At 51.2% G+C, this 22,542-nt stretch overlaps 1 protein-coding gene across 3 annotated transcripts in view; it reads right to left on the bottom strand.

The window, feature by feature from the left end:
* The window catches only part of LOC133280874 (acid-sensing ion channel 2), a 431,335-nt gene that overhangs the window by 72,353 nt on the left and 336,440 nt on the right, over nucleotides 1-22,542 (bottom strand). The window contains exon 1 of one of the 3 annotated variants that reach the window (XM_061475914.1): nucleotides 19,169-19,727. The exons of the other annotated variants lie outside the window; for them this stretch is intronic. Coding sequence (XP_061331898.1) covers nucleotides 19,169-19,708 — 540 coding nt within the window. The 5' untranslated portion in view covers nucleotides 19,709-19,727. Of the gene's footprint in view, nucleotides 1-19,168; nucleotides 19,728-22,542 lie in introns of those variants that run through there. 3 annotated transcript variants of the gene reach the window in all.

The raw sequence follows: 22,542 nt of genomic DNA, 5'->3' as shown, positions 1-22,542 counted from the left end.
CAGCCACTGTACTGGTGTCAGAGCAGTGATTTACACATCACTAACTTGACAGGGGCACTCGCTGCCAAGTTTCCACAATGTCTTCATGTCCTTATGCCACCAGTCATAGAACCCCAGACTGGTTTGGGTGGAAGGGACCTTAAAGCTCCTCCAGCTCCAACCCCTGCCACGGGCAGGGACCCCTTCCACTAGAGCAGCTTGCTCCAAGCCCCTGTGTCCAACCTGGCCTTGAGCACTGCCAGGGATGGGGCAGCCACAGCTTCTCTGGGCACCCTGTGCCAGCGCCTCAGCACCCTCACAGGGAAGAGCTTCTGCCTAAGAGCTCATCTCAGTCTCCCCTCTGGCAGGTTAAAGCCATTCCCCTTGGCCTGTCCCTACATCCCTTGTCCCAAGCCCCTCTCCAGCTTTCCTGCAGCCCCTTGAGGCACTGGAGCTGCTCTCAGGTCCCCCCTTCAGGAGCCTTCTCTTGTCCAGGCTGCCCCAGCCCAGCTCTCTCAGCCTGGCTCCAGAGCAGAGCTGCTCCAGCTCTTGCAGCATCTTTGTGGCCCTTCTCTAGACTTGCTCAAGCAGGTCCATATCCCTCTGGTGCTGGGCTCCCCTCTTCACTTGCAGCAGATGCCAGACCCAAAACTGGGAGAGATCCTCCCCCACCTCAGTGGGAGTACCTGAGCACCCTCTGCGCAGCAGCAGGACCACAGCAGGGCTGCCCCCACCTTCCCCTCTTCTCCTAAGCCAGGTAGTGTCAAACTCCATAGCACACCATAGCTCCCATTGCATCCCCGCATCGCTCCGCTTCCACCCTCTGTTTGACCACAAAAAGGGTTCACCTAAAGCCAGGCAAGAGGAATGTCGAGGAGCTAATGAGGAGCTTGGGCACTTGGCATCAGTAATCGTCGATGTGCGAGATGACACATGTGGGAGTTAGTGTTGAAACACACGAAGTCGTGTAAGGTTTGTGTTAAGCGACCTTACAGAGCTGGGGAACAGGCCGAAAAGGTGCAGTGGTTTGATTGCTTCCAGCCTAAATCCCACATCACCTTGGTACAAGGCATTTGGATGAGATGGCTGCCAGGCCTGGTTGTAACACCATCCCCACAGAGCAGAGGAGTAAATATGCAAACCAGACAGAGAGTATAAGGGATTGAAGGGAGTGAATGTGTAAAGCAGATAAAATGACACATTTAGCTGGAAGAACCTGGAGCTGTTTTCCCAGAGATGGTATTTTTTGCTCCTGTTAGTCATCGGGTACAAAAGAGGCAGCAGACAACGACTGGTTTTTCTGCTGCGAGCCTTCGCTTTCATTGTAGCAGCCCAGAGAAATCACTCGCATCTTGTTTGGAGTAAGCACATGCATTGCTATACTAAGAACATCTCTGTGACTGTAAATAAAGAAGCCAGCAACCCTGCCTTTCCTTAACAAACAGCTTTTTGGCTAGAAGATCAGAAGTTTTCAGCAGCCACTCATCCACATCCTCACATGTACCGGCGCATGTGAACACACACAGAGCATCGGTGGCTGCAGGCTAACTTTAACCCTCATTAACCCCTGGCTGCAGCTCGGAGAGAGCAGAGCCCATGGGAAAACACATCTCTGGTCCAAATACAGAGCTCTGGTTGTGTGTCATGAGCAAATCTCAGTGGGTTCCTTTATTTATCGCTAAATAAGAGCAAGTCCCCCTTTGCATGCAAACTTCGCTGCCAATACAAGCCTCCAGCTTCATTTAATTATCAACTTCCTCCATCCGATAGCCATGTCAGCCGGGAAGGGAAACAGCAATTCCTTGCTGCACGTGGCCATGATGGCCAGGAAGCTGGACACACACGTGTGGCATCTGCAAAGCCTCAGTGACTTGTGAACGCATCTGCGGAGCGGGAGGGCCACGGTCGTTAGGGTTAAATTAAAGCAGCTCGCAAAACTAAGCTTCACTTCCTTCTTGATTTGCTCTTTCCTTAGGACATTCCCCAAAGTCACATTTATTATTTCCCTTCCCCCACCTCCACTCGTGAGCCTTTCCAAGGATTAATTTGCTTGGAGTATTTGAGCCATTACGGTTTGGTGGGTTTTGGAAAGGAAGATGAATGAAACAGAATAGGGGGAGAGCAACTGAAACCGTGCAAAAGCAACAATTCCATCTCCGTTTTTCTTTTCTAACACAGGGATCATTTTTAGAAAGGCTCCTGGGGCTCCTGGGAGCAGCCCAGCTTTGAAATACACAGTATGGACCAGCAAGAGGTTGCTTAAACCCAGATGCCCAACTTTGCTTGGGAAGAAATTGGGTCTGCTTTTAGCTAACTGGGGGGGTTTAAACCTCAAAGCAGTCCACAGCAGAGCCCACAGCTCAGAGCCTTGCCAGGCTCAGCTGTGTCCTGCATCAGCCTTGGAAAGAGCTTAGATGAGATGTGCCCTAAAGCAGCCCTGAGTGTGTGGGCTCAGGTGCAGTGATTTTCCCCTCTTTTCCTGCCACCCAGCACCCCAAAGAGCACACATGAGGCTTGCAGCCATCAGAGCTGCTCCACATGGGCTTGCCTTCCCCCGGCAGGTCCTGGCAATGACAGTATTTGTGCCTAATAATGGGCCAGTCCTGGCCAGGGAAGCAAATCCCACCAGGAACGGCTAATGGGACTACGAGCAAGTCGCACAACAGCATCTGTTCATAACGAAGCCTCACAGATGGATATCCCTCAATATGCCATCCAAGGTTTGTCCAAGTCCTGACCACACAGCTCAGGTTTATTAATCCAGCAAGAAAAGACGGGGCAGGAACCCAGAGCTCTGGGATGGCCCCTGAGGGCAGCACCCAACTGCAAGGAAAAGCTCAGCACAGTCGAAAGCCCTAGGTCAGCCGTCCATCGTGCCTGCAGTTAGGCAGAACCTATCCACGATCCATTTCCACCCAGTGAGGCTGGAAAAAATCCAGGCTCTGGATCAACAACCAGGATAAGCCCCACGCTGCAAAACCTTCCTGTTCCCCCAGAAAGCATCCCCTGAAGCACATCCCATTCTCCCCAAGATGTGCTGTACCATCCATGTCTCCTTGCAGAGATGGGTAGGGCTGGGGTGGAAAAAGACTTCAGAAAGAATGAAGCTCTTCAATGAATTCCCCAGCACGCCGATTAGGAGAGAAGGCAAAATTCCCAGTCTGGAAATGTTTAAAATAGAAAATATATAGAATCATAGAATCACAGAATGGTTTGGGTTGGAAAGGACTGAAGATCACCCAGTTCCAACCCCCTGCCATGGGCAGGGATGCCTCACCCCAGACCGTATCACCCAAGGCTCTGTCCAGCCTGGCCTTGAACACTGACAGGTATGCAGCATTTACCACCTCTTCGGGCACCCTGTGCCAGGGCTCAGCACCCTCACAGGGAAGAGCTTCTTCCTTGTATCCAACCTGAACTTCCCCTGTTTCAGTTTGAACCCATCACCCCTTGTCCTATCCCTGCAGTCCCTGATGAAGAGTCCCTCCCCAGCATCCTTGTAGCCCCCTTCAGACACTGGAAGCTGCTCTGAGGTCTCCACGCAGCTTTTCTTCTCCAGGATGAACAGCCCCAACTTTCTCAGCCTGTCTTCATATCCCCAGTTGATATGTATACATGAAGCCCCAAACTACCCACAAAGGGCCAAAGGAACTACCATAAACACGAGCCGCTTGCGCTGATGTGTCCTGCCCATCAGTCTTGAAACCATTTATATTGCAGCCCCTCTCCACCCAGTTCCCATTAAAACCCCACTTTCCCACTGCCGAGCTCCTTGCGCTGCTGCTCCCCGCCACGGCAGCCGGTTCCAATAGCAGCTAATTGCTAACAAGCTCATTACACGATGAAAGCAGCGGGAGTGTGATGCTGGCGGTTCTTCTGCCTGTCTGCAAAGCGAACAGCTGGCCCGCAAACCTCGAGCACCGATCTCATTAAACAGCAACAAAAATACCCTCAGCAACGGCAAAAAAAAACCCTTTTTGCTCTGACATAACCGCTCCCTCCTCAAAGTTCTTCTGAACTTTCTCAATGCAGAGGTAGTTCCAACCCTCACGCTCGCAGGGAGACTGAAGATTCATGAGCTGAGCCCGGCTGGGTGCTGGGAGGTAAAAAGCAATAATGGGAGGAGGCAAAGCAGATGTTGGCGAGGTGACCTTGCTGGAGGAACAAGGAGTCATGGGGGGTTAGTGCAGGGCTGCTGCTTTGGAGCTGCGGTGTCCCAGCTGCGTCAGAGAACTGAGGAACTGCACGGTGTGAGCTGGTGGTTGATGCATAGATCTGTCTTTGTGCAAAGTCTCTTTGTCATTGCTGTTTGGTTTGCTCTGTGCCATGCTGGACATCAAGGGTCCTACCTACCCCGCACACCCGCAGGGACATGAGGTAGCATCCATCCAAGCACAGCTCGCTCTATCCATGTTTGGGGGAAGCACGTCCCTGAGTGCAGGGTAAGGACATCGGAGCAGTTTTGCACCCACCTTCCCTGCAGTTCATCACTCTGCTACAGCACGGGCCCAGGGGAGTTTGACTTGGAGCCCATGCTCACATGCAGGATGCACGTGGAGTGATGTGGAGCCCAAGAGCAGCTCCTCCACCTCAAGGCACAACAGAGAATCAGTGCAGAGGTAATGAAATAAAACCACAAGCAAATCTACAACCAATTACCCCAAGCCAGGGGTGAAGCCCTTGTGCCAACACCTTCAATCCCACCACCTCCTCCACCACGAGAGAGACGCCAAAGCGTTTTCTGATCCATCAAAGCTCACCAGCAGCTAAATATTCTCCCGCTTTATCACATCAGGAGCAATTTGTATTGCAAAGTTTATGAGCCTTGCCTCAAGGGCCCAGGTTTTACAGCATTTGTTTAACCAGGATTTTGCTCACTGCATGGTTTGCACTGGGTTTTGCTCAGCTTTTGAACCCAGTCCTCCAACCATCAGCGCCTCAATGCCCTGCCCATCCATACATGAGTGAAATCTCCCTTCAAGGCTTTCCACACCGGTATTGGTACAACACTAAATAAAGCCATTTGTAAAGCAATAAATGTGCACTAATTCCTCCTTACAAAAACCTTATTCAAGAGGGAGAGCATGAACTACCCCACAGCATATCCCAGCCTGATGCTGATCTTCTTCCACAGCAGCAGCATGCCTTCATCACAGTGAGCTTTAGCTTTATTATGCACCAGCTTTTCTTCCCCCCATTATTTAGTTGTGGGTGCTGTTTACGTTTAAAGGTAAGGAAGTATGAATTAGAAACATGAGCTCTGTGCATAATGCAATCAGCAGGCTGCAGGCGGGCTGCATCCCCCCGCTCCGGCTGGGATCCCCAGATCAGCAGACAGAAGCCTGTTTTCTTGATGTCTAACATCAAAAAAAGCACTGCTTTTCCCCACCCAGAGGAGAGCAAGATGAAAACCAAGGAAGTGTCAGATTAATGCTAACAAGCACTGATGTTCTCAGGAACAGCTTCTAAAACAAACAGGTTGCCAGATATCAAGTATTTTGTCTGGGTTTCTTCCTGCTCTTCTTTAGTTGCTGGGAAACAGCCTCTTTTGAGGCATCTCAGACCCTTTTGCACTTATTCCCTGCTCCTTGACAGAAGTCAAAACTCCTGGAGTGAGTCCATCCAGTGCCAGCAGGGAGGTGAGAGGAGACTGTGATCCTTTGGATGGGAAAATGAGAGGTGAAGACCCAACCACGGTGCTGCCGCCTCTCTCAGCGCTGGGCTTTTTAAGACCAAGCAGTCAACAGTCCCACTAATAACCTGTCTCAACACAGTAGAAGGGCTCACACGGTTGGCACCAATGGCTTGGTCTTCCCTTCATCTCCACTGGAGATCATCTTTAATAAGACAGGCAGGAAAGGGAGGCCAAAGAAACAAAACTGCTTCAAAACGGTGGAGGGGAAACAAACCACAATGCAGTATGCTCCATGGGAAGTTGCTCGGGTTTGTGTGCCTGGCTGTACAGAAGGAGATCACACCAGCTTGGTGCTGCTTGAGAAGGTTGTTTTCTCCAGAGCCACAGTGAGGATGTCTGTCTATTCAGTTCTTCCATTTATTCCTTCAACCTATCTTGGTACCTCCAGCAACACACCTGGAGAGCATCCCCACGCACCCCTCGCTGCGGAGCATCCCTCATAGTAGCACTGTATCCAGGCTTGCTGCTAAGAACGTATTTTAAATGAACAAGAGCTGTTCTAGCACTTTTATTTCACCTTCTTAAAACTCTCCTCTTAGAAATGAGGCATTTAAACATTTGGGGTTAGTAGTCTCCAAAAACCTCAGCATTATGATGACCACAAAAATGAAAACCCTCACGAGCATCTCTCTTCTCCCCTTGCAGAAGCTGTCCAGAGTCACCTGCATGCTTCAAAGCTGCTCTCATGCTTTATTTCTCTCCTTCTTCCCCTTTTATACTTTTTTCCCCACATCTATTCTCTTCTCACGTCACCCTGGGGAACTCAGCCTGGAGTTGAGGTCTCCACCATCTGCAGGAGGTGAGCATGGACTGGATTGTAGGTCCCTTCCAACTTAACTATTCTGTTCTAACATCTCTAAGAGGCCAGCGATGCCCTGATTTCTGACCTTCTCCCTTGCCAAGCAGGATAATCAGTGGACCAAACATTTCCATTAACCCTACACAACTGGTGGCTCCACACCAGTTCCAGAAGCCCATACAAACACTTGCCTCCCTAGACCACGTATTCCATGGATAGCAGCAGGAACCACCTCTGCCAATCTGTGGTTTTCAAGTGATGAGCTGAAACAGGGAGGAGAAGGGATGAAGAGTCAAGAGCAGAGACTGGGCATGGATGGGGCTCATGAGATCTCAGACAAAATGTAATTGCCCTTACAGAGATGTAGGCAACAGGGAGCCCAAGCCCCTTTCAGAGGCTAGAGAGGATCCCCAGCTCCCCTCATCCTAGCACACTCGGATAGGATGAAAGACTTTCTGTAGAGACCCTTCTCTGTTCTTTTCCCTTATCACACAAAGTTTAATTTGCTCTCTGAAGCAGAGGGCTGTTTTCCATTTCTCTTATATATATATTAAGTTATAATTGTGTAGGGTGCTTGTGCAAGAAAATCTTCCCCCTTTTCCAAGCCTCCTCTCCACCACTCGCGCTGGGAGCTCAATCAGCAGTGTGAGAACTCAGGCAAATCCCACCAGCATCCTCCCCGAGAGGCAATCACCCCCCAAGACAGGATGACAAGCCAACAAGGAAGATCCCTGCCACAGCAGCGCCCATAGTGCTAATAAAAAGGTAGATGGATGACTCAGCCAGGCTATAAAATGCAGTGAGGAGAGCATCATGTGCTATTTTTGCTGTTTGGATAGCACAAATCCCACCACCCACCTACCACAAACTCAACGCTCTTTCCCAGCACTTGGCATCTTTCTTCCTGTCTTGGCTGACCGTCTGCAAGCCTCTGCAGATGTTTCCATCAGCACGAGCAGAGCTGTTGATAGAGATCAGAGCATCTTATCAAACCCACACCGCTTCTCCTTGACTGAAGCAAAGGATAAAAAAAAAACCCTTGCCAGGTCCTACGGGGATGGTAAAAAACCCAAAGTATTTCCTACTAACTCCTATATTCCTCATGTCCAGGCCTAAAGCTGGTAACCTTTTTTAGGTGACCAGATCATTAACAACATGCACAGACATTACAAAATCACCCTGGGCTTTCATTCCACCCAGCCAAACCCCTGCATTGTGTGAACACACAGTACTCAATGTTTAAAGGCCAGCACTAAGGACATCCATGAACGTGAATTCACCATGGGGTGAATGGGTTTTGTAATCTAAGTGCTTAATCCTTACAACCATAAAGGAAAGCTTGGACGTTTCACCTCTAGCAATGCCTGAGACAGAAAGCAAAACACAAATACCTAAGAAAATCTTTAACCATCTTCAAATGGGATTAACTATCAGGATTGAGGCCTGCATCTTCAGGTGTAACCCTCTCCTGTGCCCATACACACGAACTGCAACAGAGCTGCTTGCACGCAGGGTACCAGCCTGTGTAAAGATACAAAACGTGCAATTCATGTTGATGCATCTCCTCCCCATCTATGGATTATCCTTCCCAAGAGGTGACAGATCTTGAGCCCAGGAGTCACTCTCAGTATAATCTCTACAACCTCTTCTCTTGGTTAGAAATAGCTTCCTCATGTTCAGGCTGAACCTCCCCTGATGCAGCTTTAAACCATTCCCAGGGGTCCTGTCCCTGGATCTCAAGAAGAGCTCAGCACCTCCCTCTCCATGTCCCCTCCTCAGGAAGCTGAAGGGAGCACACAGTGCTCAAGGTAAGGCACTGGCGTGCACACTGCTGGGCCCTACCATTTAAGAAGGATGCTTAAAACACGAACAGGTTTGTGTTCAACATTACATGGAAAATGTAATATTTCCATGTATTACATTGCTCAGACATCAGAGCAATGGAGGATGGACTCAGGCCACCAAGCGGCAGCACAGCTGGATGCTCAAAAACCGACCACATCCAAAAACTGGGACTGGAAATGGGAACAGGACAATGGCAAATGTGACAAGAACAGCAGGAAGGTGATGGAAAGGAGAGGGAAGATCAGGGAAAGTCACTCAGAGTGATGCAGAGCACCAAGGAAGGAGCCCTCTTCCTGTGTGTGCCAACAGTAGGGAGTATCTGGGAGCTTGCAAGTGGGAGGAAGGAAACCCAGCCAAGGCAGGAGCATCCATCTGTCCTATCTCCTTGCTCCACGTGCCTGGCAGAAAAGCCACGGCAAAGCCTCTGCCCTCCAGGGTCATGAAAACAGATGACCTTGGAGTCAGGAAGATCATACTTTTAATGCCTGGAAACTGCATTTTAATTATTTAATGAGAGAGCAGCGAGCAGAAACCGTGATGCTGAAATAGCCTCTTACAACCACAAACCCACCCCTGCACAGCAAGGGGCTATTATCTCATCAAAAGGTTGGGGACTTCTGTGTCCCCAGCCCCAGTGTGGAGGGGGAAAGGGGTGGGCTGAGAGCAGAGAGGGCAGGAAGGATGGAGGATTAATGCTTTCAAACAGCTGTAGACTGATAAACCTGAATGGAGGGAGAAGGATGGGGGAAATCAGAGCTACATCCAACGCGGGGGCACAGAAGGGAGGTGAAGTCTGTAAAGACAGAAAGCAAAGTCTTTTCAAGAGAAAACCATCAGCCAGTTTTATGTGCAGCCTTAGCTGGTTGCTCAGTTGAAATATACTGGTGGAAGCACGAGAGCCAGTGTCGTCAACCACTACTAAAGCACAGAGCACAGAACCCAGCCGCAGCCCCGGGTGCACTAAATCATCCCAGACCTGTGGGAGGTTTTGACACAGACAGTATATGGATGCAGACACTATTAGAAACAGAGTGACTGATGTGTTTGATATTATGGAGCATGTTGATTTGAGGATGATGTAGGTAGCTGGGATTATGTGCACGCAATGTCTGGATTTGTCACCTTCTGCAGTAAATATTTTAAGGATTGTTTCACTCGAGGCAGGGTGATACCTCACATTGAAAATGCACGCTGGAAGGAAGGTATTTCTGCATTCAGCTGAGCATAAACGAGTTTACAGATCAGGAGATGCTTCATTACCACCCAGTGCAGGGAATTAGCTGGTTATCTTGACTAGTACACAGCAAGACACTGCTCCAGCTCCAAAGGGGTATTCCAACCTCAATGCTCCCCATCCCACCATAAGCAGCACACACATTTCCATGCATTAGGCCAGGTAGGTGGTAGCAGGAAGAAAATAGAGGGTAGAGACCTTACAGAATCCACTGCTATTGCAAAATGTCTATTATAAAGTTATATGCACCTGAGGGAACCATATGACACATACTGGTATGTTTTAGGGAACCATATGACACATACTGGTGTGTTTTAGGGAACCATTTGACACATACTGGTGTGTTTTAGGGACCCATGCAGGCTGCTTTCCTTCTGAAGTACAGCAGAAAAACTTGCCTGCTTTCCACTGCTTTTGGAGGCATTTGGGAGTTTCTCCTACATTTTGCAAGGAATAAGGTCTGAGAGATGAAGCTCCACAATGCAAGCCTTAGGGAGCAGTCTGGTGACATGGTAGTGGGTGTCCCATGCGGTTGTGCAGAGGAAAGCAGCCTCAAGGCCTTGTTTCCATTCCCCATGGAGCCAGGAGGTGTATGAGCACATCTGCACCTCGCCTTGGGACCTAGCACCATCCTCAGCATCTCCTCACCTCCCTACCTGCAGAAAGGGGAAACCCCCTCCCTGAGCCCTCAAAGGTGATGGGGGACAATTCCCAAGAGAAGGAGCAGACCAAACCAGACACATGGCTTTCTAGACTGCAACAGGAAAGGACCATTTGACCTTCTCACTCTCCATCTCTCTAACACAGCTCATTAAATCTCTGCAGAAGCGGAAGCGGATCCCAGCACCTTGAGAAAGGGCTGCAGACACAAATCACTTAAATTTCACTTACAGTTTTGCAAGTGATTTCCAGACCCATTTTCCTGGATATTTTGGTCACTGTGTTTGCCCTCAGGCACAGTGGGAGATAATCAGGTCTCTTCTCACCGCCTGGTTAAAGACAGTGAGGCAAGAGAGCGGTTTTCCTCTCCCACATGCAGAAGGAAGTTATCAAACATCCCATCCAAAAAGCAAGAGGGACAAAACACCCAGGAGTAGCTCTTATTGACATTGCCACCTGGATGGAGAAAAGCCAAAGACTCCTCACTGGAATGACAAGGCTTCAAGGAGAACAAGCCTAAGTCAGACAGAGCCCAAAGGACTTCAGGCACCAACTCCATATGAGTTTGGATAAACCCCGAAGCATCCTCCCACAAAACGCACAGTTTGGGGTCCACAGCTCCAAGCAAGTCCTCTAAGAGACCACAACAATGAAAGGCAACCCTGAGCAGACCCACAGCACTGCACATGCCCACAGCGAGCCCTCAAGCCACAGGGAGGTAGAATCATAGAACCCCAGGATGGTTTGGGTTGGAAGGGATCTTAAAGCTCCTCCAGCTCCAACCCCTGCCACGGGCAGGGACCCCTTCCCCTGGAGCAGCTTGCTCCAAGCCCCTGTGTCCAACCTGGCCTTGAACACTGCCAGGGATGGGGCAGCCACAGCTTCTCTGGGCACCCTGTGCCAGCGCCTCAGCACCCTCACAGGGAAGTACTTGAGTTCTGGAGCTAAAGGAACACAGCTCTCAGGCCAGGCTGTGAACGCCTTTGCTCCTGCCCACTGCTCAGGCTGATGTCCTTCCACAGGAGCGGGCTGGGATGTGCTGATGCAGGAACTCTAATAAAGCTACAGGATGAGATTATTTCTTTGTTTCATAACATCTGCTGGGAGCCTATAAAGATTTACATGCCCACAATGGAGACTCTTTCAATCATGACATAAATTTACTACAGAACACAAAGTGAATTCCCTTTCATAGGTCTCCCCTGGTTCCAGTGTTTTTAAAAGGCAAAAAGGAAAGGAAAAACCCCCAAACCACCAAAGTTTCAGTCTTTTCCAATCATATTATGCAACTTTTCCCCCACACTGGTGACAGTAATTCCTACTTGTGATTCACAGCTAATTGTATTATAATAGGCCAGTCTTCTTGATTTAATATACCATATGAAAATGGGTCTGTGAGAGAGTGTGGTCATAAGATTAGTAACAGCTTTGGCTCTTAATTGATGTTCACACTTTACTATTGAGAGATGGAAAGCTCAAGGGTGTTGAAGAAGATGTTTTGCTGGAGTTTGTTTTATTCCAGAAGTAAATTAGGAGGGAGGGGAGTGGAACAATTGAAAACAGATTACAAATACCTGCTCCCACTGCATGAAATTACAGTGCTCAGGGTGAGGGAGGAAACGAAGCCAAGAGGAAGAGCTCCCAGCACTGAGAGCAAAATGAATCAGCTGCATTAGCACCGAGGTTTGCAACAACAGGGTTCCCCTGAACCCTCAGCAGGGTACCCTGAACAGGGTAGCATAGACAACAGAGCAAGGCTCATGGGTGACTCCTGACTGGGTGACAGAGGGCAATGGAAAAGGGAAAGGACATTAGGGAAGGGTGAAAATGCCAAAGAAGGGGATTGCAATCAAGCAAAAGGGCAGAGGAAAGCAAAGGAAGAAGAAATACAATAGCCCTGCTGCTAACCCCTGGCTGAGCCTGCTGATGTGCCAGCACGGTGTCTTGAGTTTGACTCATATCTTATGAAGCACAGGCAATCCATTACACACAGGATTTCCCCAGCCGGTTCCAGGCCCCATGTGCACACAGTGGCTGCTGTCCCTACAGGAGGAAATCAGGGCATCCAAGGCACCATCCCTGCCCTGCAACCCCAGGGAATGGTCCCACTCCAGGCTGGCCTCTGCCTGCATGGGCAGGGAATGGAAAATGTGATCCCTGACCGACAGCAAGGTGCAGAACTGATGGACAAGCAACAGCCCTGCAGGCAGGCTTAGCCCTAAGCAGGGATAACGCATTTGCAGTGGCATCCCGCTATCCGGTTGGAGCAGTTCTCCTCCACCCCAGCTCAAGAGGTGAGAAGCCTGCAGCCAGGATGGAAAAAGGAAACCCGAAAGAAAAAGCTCATCCCAACTGCAATTTCAGCCGCCCCGCTAGGAAAAGCGACTGCTTCTGGAGCCAGAGAGCTGCAAAGCCCTTATGGCACCATGCAACCAACACTGCGGCAGCCTGGGGATTTGAGGATAAATGACATTATCCTGAACGACACCCGGAGGAGAGAGCAAACCCCGGAGCCTCTTGGGGATAAGAGGCTCCCCACAGCCATTTCCACTAAACAAACTCCTGGCAGCATCTCCCAGGTGTGTGGGGACAGCAGGGAGCCCAGCTCCGACTTGCTCCCATCCTGCAGAAGACCTGGATTTCCACTGTGCTTATTTAACCTCCTGACACCAGCTTCCTTTGGTACCTACATAACAATCCGGGAGTTATTATTCTTCGTGTTCATTATGTATTAGGAGATGGTCGGCGGATCCTGAAGCAATTTGCAAATATTAATTAAGCCTCAGCAGCATCCCTGAGTGGTTGGTAACTGTAATTATGGCCATAATTATATTAATTCTGCTGTAGGGAGGCAAGTAATTATTTGGAATCTATTATATAGCTAAAACAAACCTATGTTGATGATTACACGTTTAGTATGCGGCTAACCGGGATTTCACTTCCTGCCTGCTGGCTTTGGTATAAAGGAAGGAGGGAAAAAGAAGCATGTAGAAAAAAATATCATGGAATGGTTTGGGTTGGAAGGGGCCTTAAAGCTCACCCGGCTCCAAGCCCTGCCACGGGCAGGGACCCCTTCCACTAGAGCAGCTTGCTCCAAGCCCCTGTGTCCAACCTGGCCTTGAGCACTGCCAGGGATGGGGCAAGCAATGGGCTTCATCCTGTGCTCCAACCCAGGGACAAAACAGGACAAGACACCAGGAGAAGCTCAGAAGTTTCATGGTGAGTAGCAAAACCCAAGCTGACTGCTGCCCCATGGAACACATTTCTCTTCTTTCCTGCCCGAAATAACAGTTCCCACCCTTTCCACCCCAAACACCTGCCCAGACTTTGTGAAAAGCTACAATCCTGCAAAGTTTAAACAGCTGCTTGCATCTGGACCCAGGCTGCAAAGAACAGGATGCAAAGGATTCACAAGCACGTATCAGCACCAGCAGAACCCAGCCCTGTTCTTCCCAAATCCATCAGGCTAAAAAGCTGCAACCCACCTCCCTTTAGAGCCACACAATCCATAGCACATCTGTTCTCCACCAGCCCAGCAAGGAGCCCTAATGCAAAGGTCTCTTCCTGCTGCAGGCTGGTTTCTGGCCAAACCTAGATGAAAAGTGACCCAAGGGCAGGCTCCCACACCTGGAAGACATTTAGTCTTTAAGGATATCCTCCACACCACACACTTGCAGCACAGCACTACCCAGAAATAAAGACCAAGGAGCTGTAAGGGCTTAACATATAAAGAACCTTCCATACTAACTAGCAAGGAGAGCAGGTCTCTGTCAATACCCTCACCCTACCCAGCCTGGTGGAAGAGCCTGGGCAGCACATCTCCACATCAGCTTGAACGATGTCCCTGTGGCCCTGCTGGTGTGGTGTATTGATGGAGCTCGAGACGTTAGCGCTGACCCAGCAGCCAGGCACGTTCCTCACATCGGTTTGATGCCAGCCCTTAAAACCCAGCCTCATTTTTCAAATTAAAAGACCAAAGAAGAGACAAGAGTCAGAGCAGCTTTGCTGGACCAAACCGATCACCCTCGAGACAGGAAAGGATTGCTCCCACAGCCTGTTCTCAACAGCCTGCCTCCAATAGAAGATCAATTAGGCAAATTTCTATCCACCCTTGAAACTTCTCGGTCCATATTTCTCTTCTCCACCCCAACCTCCCCATTTGTTTGCTGCATGTTTGATGTGGCTCATCAATGGCAAAAGCAAGACAAATAAGAGTAAAAAGGACTTAGGTACCCACATTCCAGCTGCATCCCATTTCAGACTCCTAAATCAAGAAGATGCGACAATAAAAAGCCTTGCAGAGCTGCTGCTGAAGGAGATGGTTCCCCGCAAGCATTAGGCTCCAAACTCAATAAGGTGAGAAGAAGCCCATGATTCCAGATCGTGCACGCTGCCCAGCTTTTCTGGCTCTGTGGATTTAGTTGGGATCTCTTAAACTCTCCAGAGGAAACCTGCTTTGGAAGGGCTAGTGCAGCACCAGCAAAGGGATGCTCCATGGTCTCTACCCCTCTTCTTCATTAGCCTGATGCCCATCTCATGCCAAGCCAGGATCCAGCAATCAGGTACCAAGCTCCAAGCCAGCTCATCTCAATTTTTATTCCACACAGTTAGAATCACCTCAACTACCAACTCTGCAGGAAAACAAGAGTACCTAACCGCAGTACAGGGACCAATCAACCCAAACATACCTGAAATCACCCCAAACCCCTCGCTGGACCAGCCCATCTTTCACAGCATCATTTTGTGCAACACTTAGTACAGTTTGGTCCCAATTTCTCCTTGGATTCTTTGACACTAACTAACACAAAATGAGCAGCATCACTTTGAGCTGCTGCAGTCTGGTGAGGAGAGCACTGACTTGGCACTGATGCTTGAATGAGCCAGACCGAATCCAACTGGCTTCACTCACAGTTCCCTTCAATGGCAGTTGTACAAATCAGGAGCATACTTAAAGCTCCAGCCCCACATCAGCAGAATTAAACACTTCCCTTCCAACAGCAATAGTAACAGCAAGCCAGATTGAAGTTACGTTTGGAACTGGCACTAAAAAAAAAGATTAATTAAAGTAAAAATATAACAGAACAGGGGTATAAAAAGGAATTTGGTAAAACAGTTGGTTTGTATTGAGTGAGCAAAATTCCCAAACAAAAACACACACACACACAGTGGAATTACTGTGCCATTAGTGATGGCGGTGCTAAATCTGGTGCTTGCAGTTACTCCCAGGCTCAAGCCATCCCAGCCCATGGCACAGAGCTTCCTGTCTGCAGCCACCACAAATCCCAATGCAACCCAGTGCTGGGAACGTCTCATTCATTTAGTTTGATGTCAGGTTCACACTGGGGACAGCTGATTATCTGATGGGAACACAGGAAAATAACCCCCTCCAGCCACAGCATTCAGGGGTCCTTTTAAGAACGCCCTTTCCTGCAGCAAAGCAGCACCTGGGTCTCTATCCGACTGCTATCCCATAAAGTCTGTGTTCTGGGAATAAGTAAAATAAATTAAATCTAAGTCTATGTAATAAATTATGAGTATGCAAATATAAATACTAAAAAATAAATTTAAATGTTTTAAAAGCTAAATGGTGAGCAAATAAACGCACTAACAGGTATTGACTGCAGAGCCCTGAGGCAGCCCCATAAATCAGAGCCTTCACCAGGGCTGGTTTCACCACGGTGGGACCAGGAGTGAGCCTCACCCTCCCTGCAAAGCCCGTCTCATCCCTGTGCAATGGGCAAGTCGTGAACTACAGTGTCCCAGGCAGAACTATGGGTGACAAGTTTCACCTGAGAAGTTCTGCAATCAGGAGGAGGGGATTAGCCCATAAATCCCAACCAGGGGATGCTTTAATAACTTGCTCAGAAAAAAAAAAGAAAAAGCAAATTAAATACAAAAAGAAATCAATAAGCACAGGACAACCAAGCCTAATATTAAATATCTTGGAAACAAAGGGAGCTCCGTGGAATAAATCAACCCCCAAACTCGAACGATGCAAGGCAAAGCAATCATCCACTTAATCCTGATACTCAGTTACAGATAGATGGGGCTGTTCCTGCAAGGGAAAGCAAATACCATCTTGGAGCATTAAATTGCCCAATTCTGACAGCTTTAGATCAGAAATTGGAAGAGGTTTCTGATGGACACCAACTGCTGAACAGTTGCTCCCCTTTGAGTCCAGGGTTTAACATGCACAGAACCACCACAAAGGGGAAGGGACAAGATTTTAGGTCCAGCCTGTGGACGTAAGTAAAGCCACATACACTGACTGAGGGGTACAACCCTCCTCATGCAGCTGGAGAACACTGTCCACAGCCAGCAACCCCTGCCCAAGCCAGAGAATAACTCAAACCTGAGCACTCGTGAATAAAACAGACCAAGCCCAACCAAACCCTGTTAATCCTGCAGCGCTGAGCTCCACAAATCAGTGCAAGCCCCCTGTATTCACATACATTGGGGAATCAAAAAGCAGTGGTACCTACACACGTTGCCTTCGCTGTGCCTGCTCTCAAGTAGCCCTTTGTGCAATTCCCACCGCACCCTAATGGCATAAACAGGGTGAGGTTGAGAGGAGAGGCAATCTCTTGTATGAGATGCACTATGAGTATAAAAGGAGACCAGCTCTCTCATCCAGAGCCTTTTCTTCTGCTTCAGATCTAAGGAAAGACTTGTTTGCTCAGAAACAAGTCTGGTTTGGTCTTGTTTGTTTTCCTTTTACCCACTGAAAGCTATAACCCTGCAAGCATTACCTCACTCCTTTCTTTTGAGCCAGAAAATGCTTTTTGAGCATCCAAGTAGGTATAAAAAACTGCAAAACCCTCTTTACGCTATCATTTAATCAGTTTGCATTTGATCTTTCGCACCCGCTTTGCTTCTTTTCTGTGCCCAGCTCAAACCACACAATTCTCTCACCCCTCACTGGTGTTATTCCCTCTCAACTCAGGAGGAAAAGCAGAAGCTTCAGCTAACCTAGACCCAAAGGAATGACCTGGGCTGCCCAACTCTCAGCGCTCACAGCAGCTGCCAAGCCTGGGTTTGGCACCTTGATCCAAGCCTACGTGCCCCAGGAGTGAGGTTCAGCAGCGATTTCTCTGGGCACAGAGGAGTTGCACCCAGCATCTCCCATTCCCACTCACAGGTGGGAAAGCTCCTCATTCTTTACTCAAGGACAATGTAAAGGTCACTCTCTTCTGCTTTAAAATTGAGAGGAGGATGAATGAACCGCGATGGAGGAGTTGGCACTAACCCCCCTCACCCAGCTCCATGAAGCAACCTGGCACGGGGAAGATAGGTCTAATTGCTCCCCATGGCACCCAGGGTGCCCATCGCCCTCCACCCCGGTGTCCCCCCAGGGCCACACACCCTTTGGGATGGGAAAAGGGGAAAGAATTCCACTCTATTTCCTCAGCTGAGTGATTTCACGTAACAGCACGCTTCTGATGGGAGATGGGAAGCGCTCCCATGTGCCCCAGGCCAGGTCCTTGCATGCCAGAACCCCCAGCAAGACTCTTGGGACTGACACTCACCCATCTCGTCCCCTGCCACCCTCCAGAGGCAGCTCTTCACGTCTGTGCAGGGTGGCTGGAGAAGACCACAGTCACCAGCCCACCTTGGTGGCACAAAGAGCTGCTGCAGAGCATCAAGTAACCAGTTACATCAAAGAGCCTGCCCTCAACTCCTGCATCACTCCCCACAGCATCCTTCGCCAGGCTTGATGTTTCTTGGGACACCATGGGTCGTGCTGCCTCGCTCACCGCAGCACGAACAAGAGCTCATCAAATCCTGCTTTCAGGCCCTGATGAGGGCTGACAAACCTCATCACACCAGTGAGCTGGGGAACTGGAAGAAGAGGTCTGGTCCTCGCAGCCCAGAGGTTCTGCCTGTTACTCCCAAGTTGCCTTATGTCACTGTATGGGTTTGCAGGCTTGTCCTGCTAGAAAGGGTCCATCTCAACGTGCTATTTCATTTATGTTATTTAAAGTGGGCCAGTTCAGCAGCATACGGTAACTCCACAGTCCTAGGCAGCTCACTTCACCCCACAGGGATTTTCTCTCTCCTCCCCTTTAGCAATGTAGCAGCCAGCTCGGCTGATGTGATAAATCCAAAGAGACAATTTCCTCTGATTTTAGGCATGCATCTCAGGCAGCACTCACAGAACTGGGAATTCAACTCCTCTCCTGCATGCGGAGCAGCAACAGCTCAAACTATAGTTATCTCTCTCTACAGGCACCAGCACCACTCCCAGCAGCAGGAGTGTTTAATCACAGCGTACACCTCTCCCTCCTAGATAACTGCAGAGATTAAAAGAGCAGAATATTCCAGCACAATAAACACCCTGCTGCTATCAATGGAGTATGAAAGCATCATTCAAGAGAGCCTGGTTTCAGCTCTCATTTAGAGTTATTGCCATTCCACATCTCCTCTTACCGGCTGTAGCTTGCAAACAGTCCCATGGGAACGTTTTCAAGCAGAGATACTCCTGGTGGCTTGGAATGCAGGCCCCGAGTTCAGGGCAAACTCCTGCCTGGGGCATCCGGGCTCACACAAAGGGGACCAGGGGCCTCCTGGGCGGTGAAGGCGCCGGCTCCAATTACCGGAGCTCCTCATTTGCAAACCAAATCACGCTGCACAGCCCCACACAGCTGCCCGGGATGCGGCTCTATCCCACCGGGAGCGCCCTGGGATCGGCTCTATCCCACCTCGGGAGCCCAGCCCGAAGAAACTTTGCTTCCTACCTGGAGAGCAGGGAAGCAACAGGGAAAGTGTGACAGAAGCAGCCGCGATGGCTGCACAATTACCTGTTTAATCCAAAACTAAGGGGGCAGCCAGCCTTTAACACCCACCCGCTCTGCCGATGGCCAGAACTACCCTGAAGGCATCAGCTGCAGTCCGGAGGAGAAATGAGCGGTCAGGGATAGCTTGGGGATGCTACGAGGACCGGGGCGGGAGAACTCACCGCGGAGAAGTTGTGGGGCCCGCAGAGCTCGCCGCGGTACTTGCAGGAGAGCAGCATGTCCTCCAGCTGGTGGCCCAGGCGGTCCATGAACTCGGCGCTGATGCCTTCGTAGTGCCGGGGCGGCAAAAAGAGCCGAAAATCGGCCAGTTTGGCGAACCAGCGAAGCCGCGCCTCGTCGCCCCGCAGCAGCTCGGTGAGCAGCGGGCGGGCGGTGCGGTTGGGCAGCAGCAACCCCAGCCAATGACCCGCGTAGTAAAGATCCCCTTTGGAAAGCCGGGGGAAGCGGAGCGGGTTGTTGTTGCAGAGCGTGACGGCGGGGAAAGGCAGCTGCCGGCTCCACTCGGTACGCACTTGGGTGTGCGAGGGGAACGAGAGCCAGTGCAGCAGGCGGTTGGAGGACCAGGACAGCAGCAAGCCCAGCGCGGTGCAGAACGCCAGCACCCACAGCGCCCGCCGCGGCAGCGCCGCCCGCCGCGAGCACATGTGCCGCAGCCCGTGCAGCCGGGTGCGCAGCGGCGGGGCCCGGCACCCCCGCGCCATGGGCGCTCCCCGCCGCCGCCGCCGCCGCCGCCCCGGGATCAGTGCGAGCAGCGCCGCTCCATGCCGAGCCCCGGGGAGCCCCGCGCCGCGGCCGGCAGCGGCCCCGAGCGGCGGGGGGAGCGGGCGCGGGCCGCCCGCCGCACCGGCACCGAGCGCTCCGCCGGGCAGCAGTTCCGGCAGCGCGGCATGCCGGGCCCCGCTGCCAACGCCTCCCCGCGCTCTACGGGGGGCAGCGGGGCCGCCCCGCCGCCGGACGAGCCTCCCGCCGGGCCGCGCCGCTCACATGCTGCGGTACACAGCCACCACCACCACCACCCCCCCCCGCCGCACCCCGCTTTCCAACCGTGACCCCGGTACCGGGCTCCCCCGCCCCGGCTCCGCTGGTGCTCCCCGGCACCGACCGGCTCCCCGCGGGGTGAGCGCGGCGGGACCCCCCCCCTCCCCAGGCCGGCCGCCTACCCCCTCCGGCCCCCGCCGGTCCTCATGCTGCCCCGGCCGGGCGGCCGCTGCCCGCCGCCTGCCCCCTGGGAGAGCCCCGCGCGGCGAGGAGGAGGAGGAGGAGGAAGAGAAGGAGCGCAGCTCGCCCGAGGTGCCGGTGCCGGTGCCGGTCCCGGCTGCAGCGGCGAGCCCTGCCACTCGGCGCCAGCCCCGCTCGGGAGGCGGAGGGAAGGAGGGAGGCTCGGCCCCGATCGCGCCGCTGCTTCAGTAGAGCAGCCCCCCCCCTTATCGCCCGGCAGCACCGGGGGGGGGGAACGGACCCGCCGATGGCACCGGCTGGGATTGGGGGAGCCGCCTCCCGCCCTCTCTCCTCCCGCTGGAGTTTTTCAGCATCCCCGGGGGAAAACACGATCGCGCAGCCACAGGCGAAGCCCCCAGACACCCGTGTGTGTGTGTGTGTAGGTCTCAATAGGCTGCTCTTAGCGGTTGCTGTCGGGGGGAAAGCGGGTTATTATTTCGGGGGAGGGGGAATGATGCTTTTTCTTTTCCATGGCACAGATGCTCTATGGTTCTCTGTGGAGAAGCGGACTCATGGAAGCATCACCCCCGACCCGACCCTTGCTATCCATTTGCCTGTGTCACAACGAAGCCCTTTGGGGGACCGAGGGCTCATTTTGCACCGGACACGCAAAAAGAGAGCCTCTTTCCCCCAGCACCTCGATGAGACACCAGTAACTTGCGCTACACGACAGCATCTCAGCAGGTTTGCCTAGCTCTAATCTCTGCAAAGCAGCTTGCTGTTACCTTCATTTTGATTTTGAATAGTACTAAGAAGCATCCCTCTAATTGTGTCCAATTAAGCTGTAAGTGGCGATAACTGCTTTGAATCCCCTCTGATGTTGGGTGTTTTTTTCTCTCTGAATTCATTTTCCATGTGCGTTTTGATCCGTTATATATTTTCACCCAATAGGTGGAGTCATTACAGCCTGCTTGGCTCCAGCCCCCCGTCGGGAGAGTTTTTGGCTGTGGCAGAGCTGCGAACCCCAGTGTGGGGTCAGATCCTTTTCAAACCCAGGAAGCCGGCTGTGACCTTTCCTAAGCCGACCGGGAAAAGGGCAGGAGTCCCCATGCTCATCCTAACGCTGGGTCTAGCAGCTCCCATTGCGCCTCCCAGCCTGGTTTCGAAGCAGAGCTCGGCTTCTTTTCCTGGCGCCTGTTGAAATCAGTGGGAGTTTTTCCCCTTGGCGCACTCGCAGGATAATAAACATCCCAACTGCTTCGCCACGAGGCTGTCTGAGTTTGTTACACCCGTGATATATTGACACAAACCCGAGGAAATAAAAGGTGCCTGACTATAAACAACCTCACATACTCCCTCCCACAAACCTCATTGCTACCCTGCAGCAAAGGCAGGTTCTCTGGCAGCGTCTGGACTCTGTCCGCTTTCTTGTTTTCAACCTCTTCCCTTTCTCTAAGGGGTTTTTATCATCTTGGTGGGTTTCTTTCAGGTGCAGGTAGCTCAGCAAACAGGGGTTGTCAAGGAAAGAATAGCAGGCTTGTGTGGCAAGCTGCTTTTCCCCCTTAAGTGCACCCACTCTGAATTAGCTGCTCAAATCTCCCTTATTTGACTGATGGTAAATAGGGGTAGGGTGGCCAAGGCTGACTTCCCCCCGTGCTGCAATTCAAGAGCTTCCCATGAAAAGGTTCTGAACAAAGCAGAGAAAACCTCATGACCATAAAACTCAACCCCTGCACGGCTGGTGTGATGCTGCTTCACCCTGCCTGGTCCCCCGCTCCTTGGAAACCATCCCCATTTTGTGAGTTACTGGGGAAAGCAGCTCCCATTCCATGTGCTCAGTTCCCATTCCTGAGCACTTGCTTCATCAGAGTCCTGGTTAATTCTTCTCGCAGCCAGAGCAGCTTAAAAGCTTATTCGGCTTAATGCATGGATGGAATAATAGAGCTGGAATCAATAAATATTGCTGGTTAATCAACAAGTCTTTTTTAGAATTATCCCTTGGGATGGGTGAGTTTGCTGCTTCTGTTGGAGAACGAATTGGGATGGGAAGAAAACTGTGTCGGAGAAATTCTGGGCATAATTTTGGGTGAATCCTGCCCCTTCTCTCCTCCTGGTAGCCTGTGTGCTCCAGGTATGGAAAAGACAAACGTTCTAAACCAAAAGCATCACCTTCTTTGGAAACCTCATTTCCACTTCAAACATTGACTCAGGTTAAGACAAAAAGGATTAAATCAAAGCTTTACACCCCCCAGGAAGTAAATCACAACTCTTTGTTCCGGCTGCATCCTTTTGTTGTTATTATTTAGTGCATCCCAAAAGGGAGCAAAAGGAGGGAAAGCTCAACCCCCAGTGCTTTCCCCTCCAGACTCACAGTGGG

The sequence above is a fragment of the Pezoporus flaviventris genome, unplaced genomic scaffold, assembly GCF_033815535.1.
Source record: "Pezoporus flaviventris isolate CSIRO_AGI_PZ_B2104156 unplaced genomic scaffold, CSIRO_AGI_Pfla_v1 ptg000091l, whole genome shotgun sequence".
NCBI lineage: Eukaryota > Metazoa > Chordata > Aves > Psittaciformes > Psittacidae > Pezoporus > Pezoporus flaviventris.
This window is presented reverse-complemented; position numbering and strand designations above follow the sequence as displayed.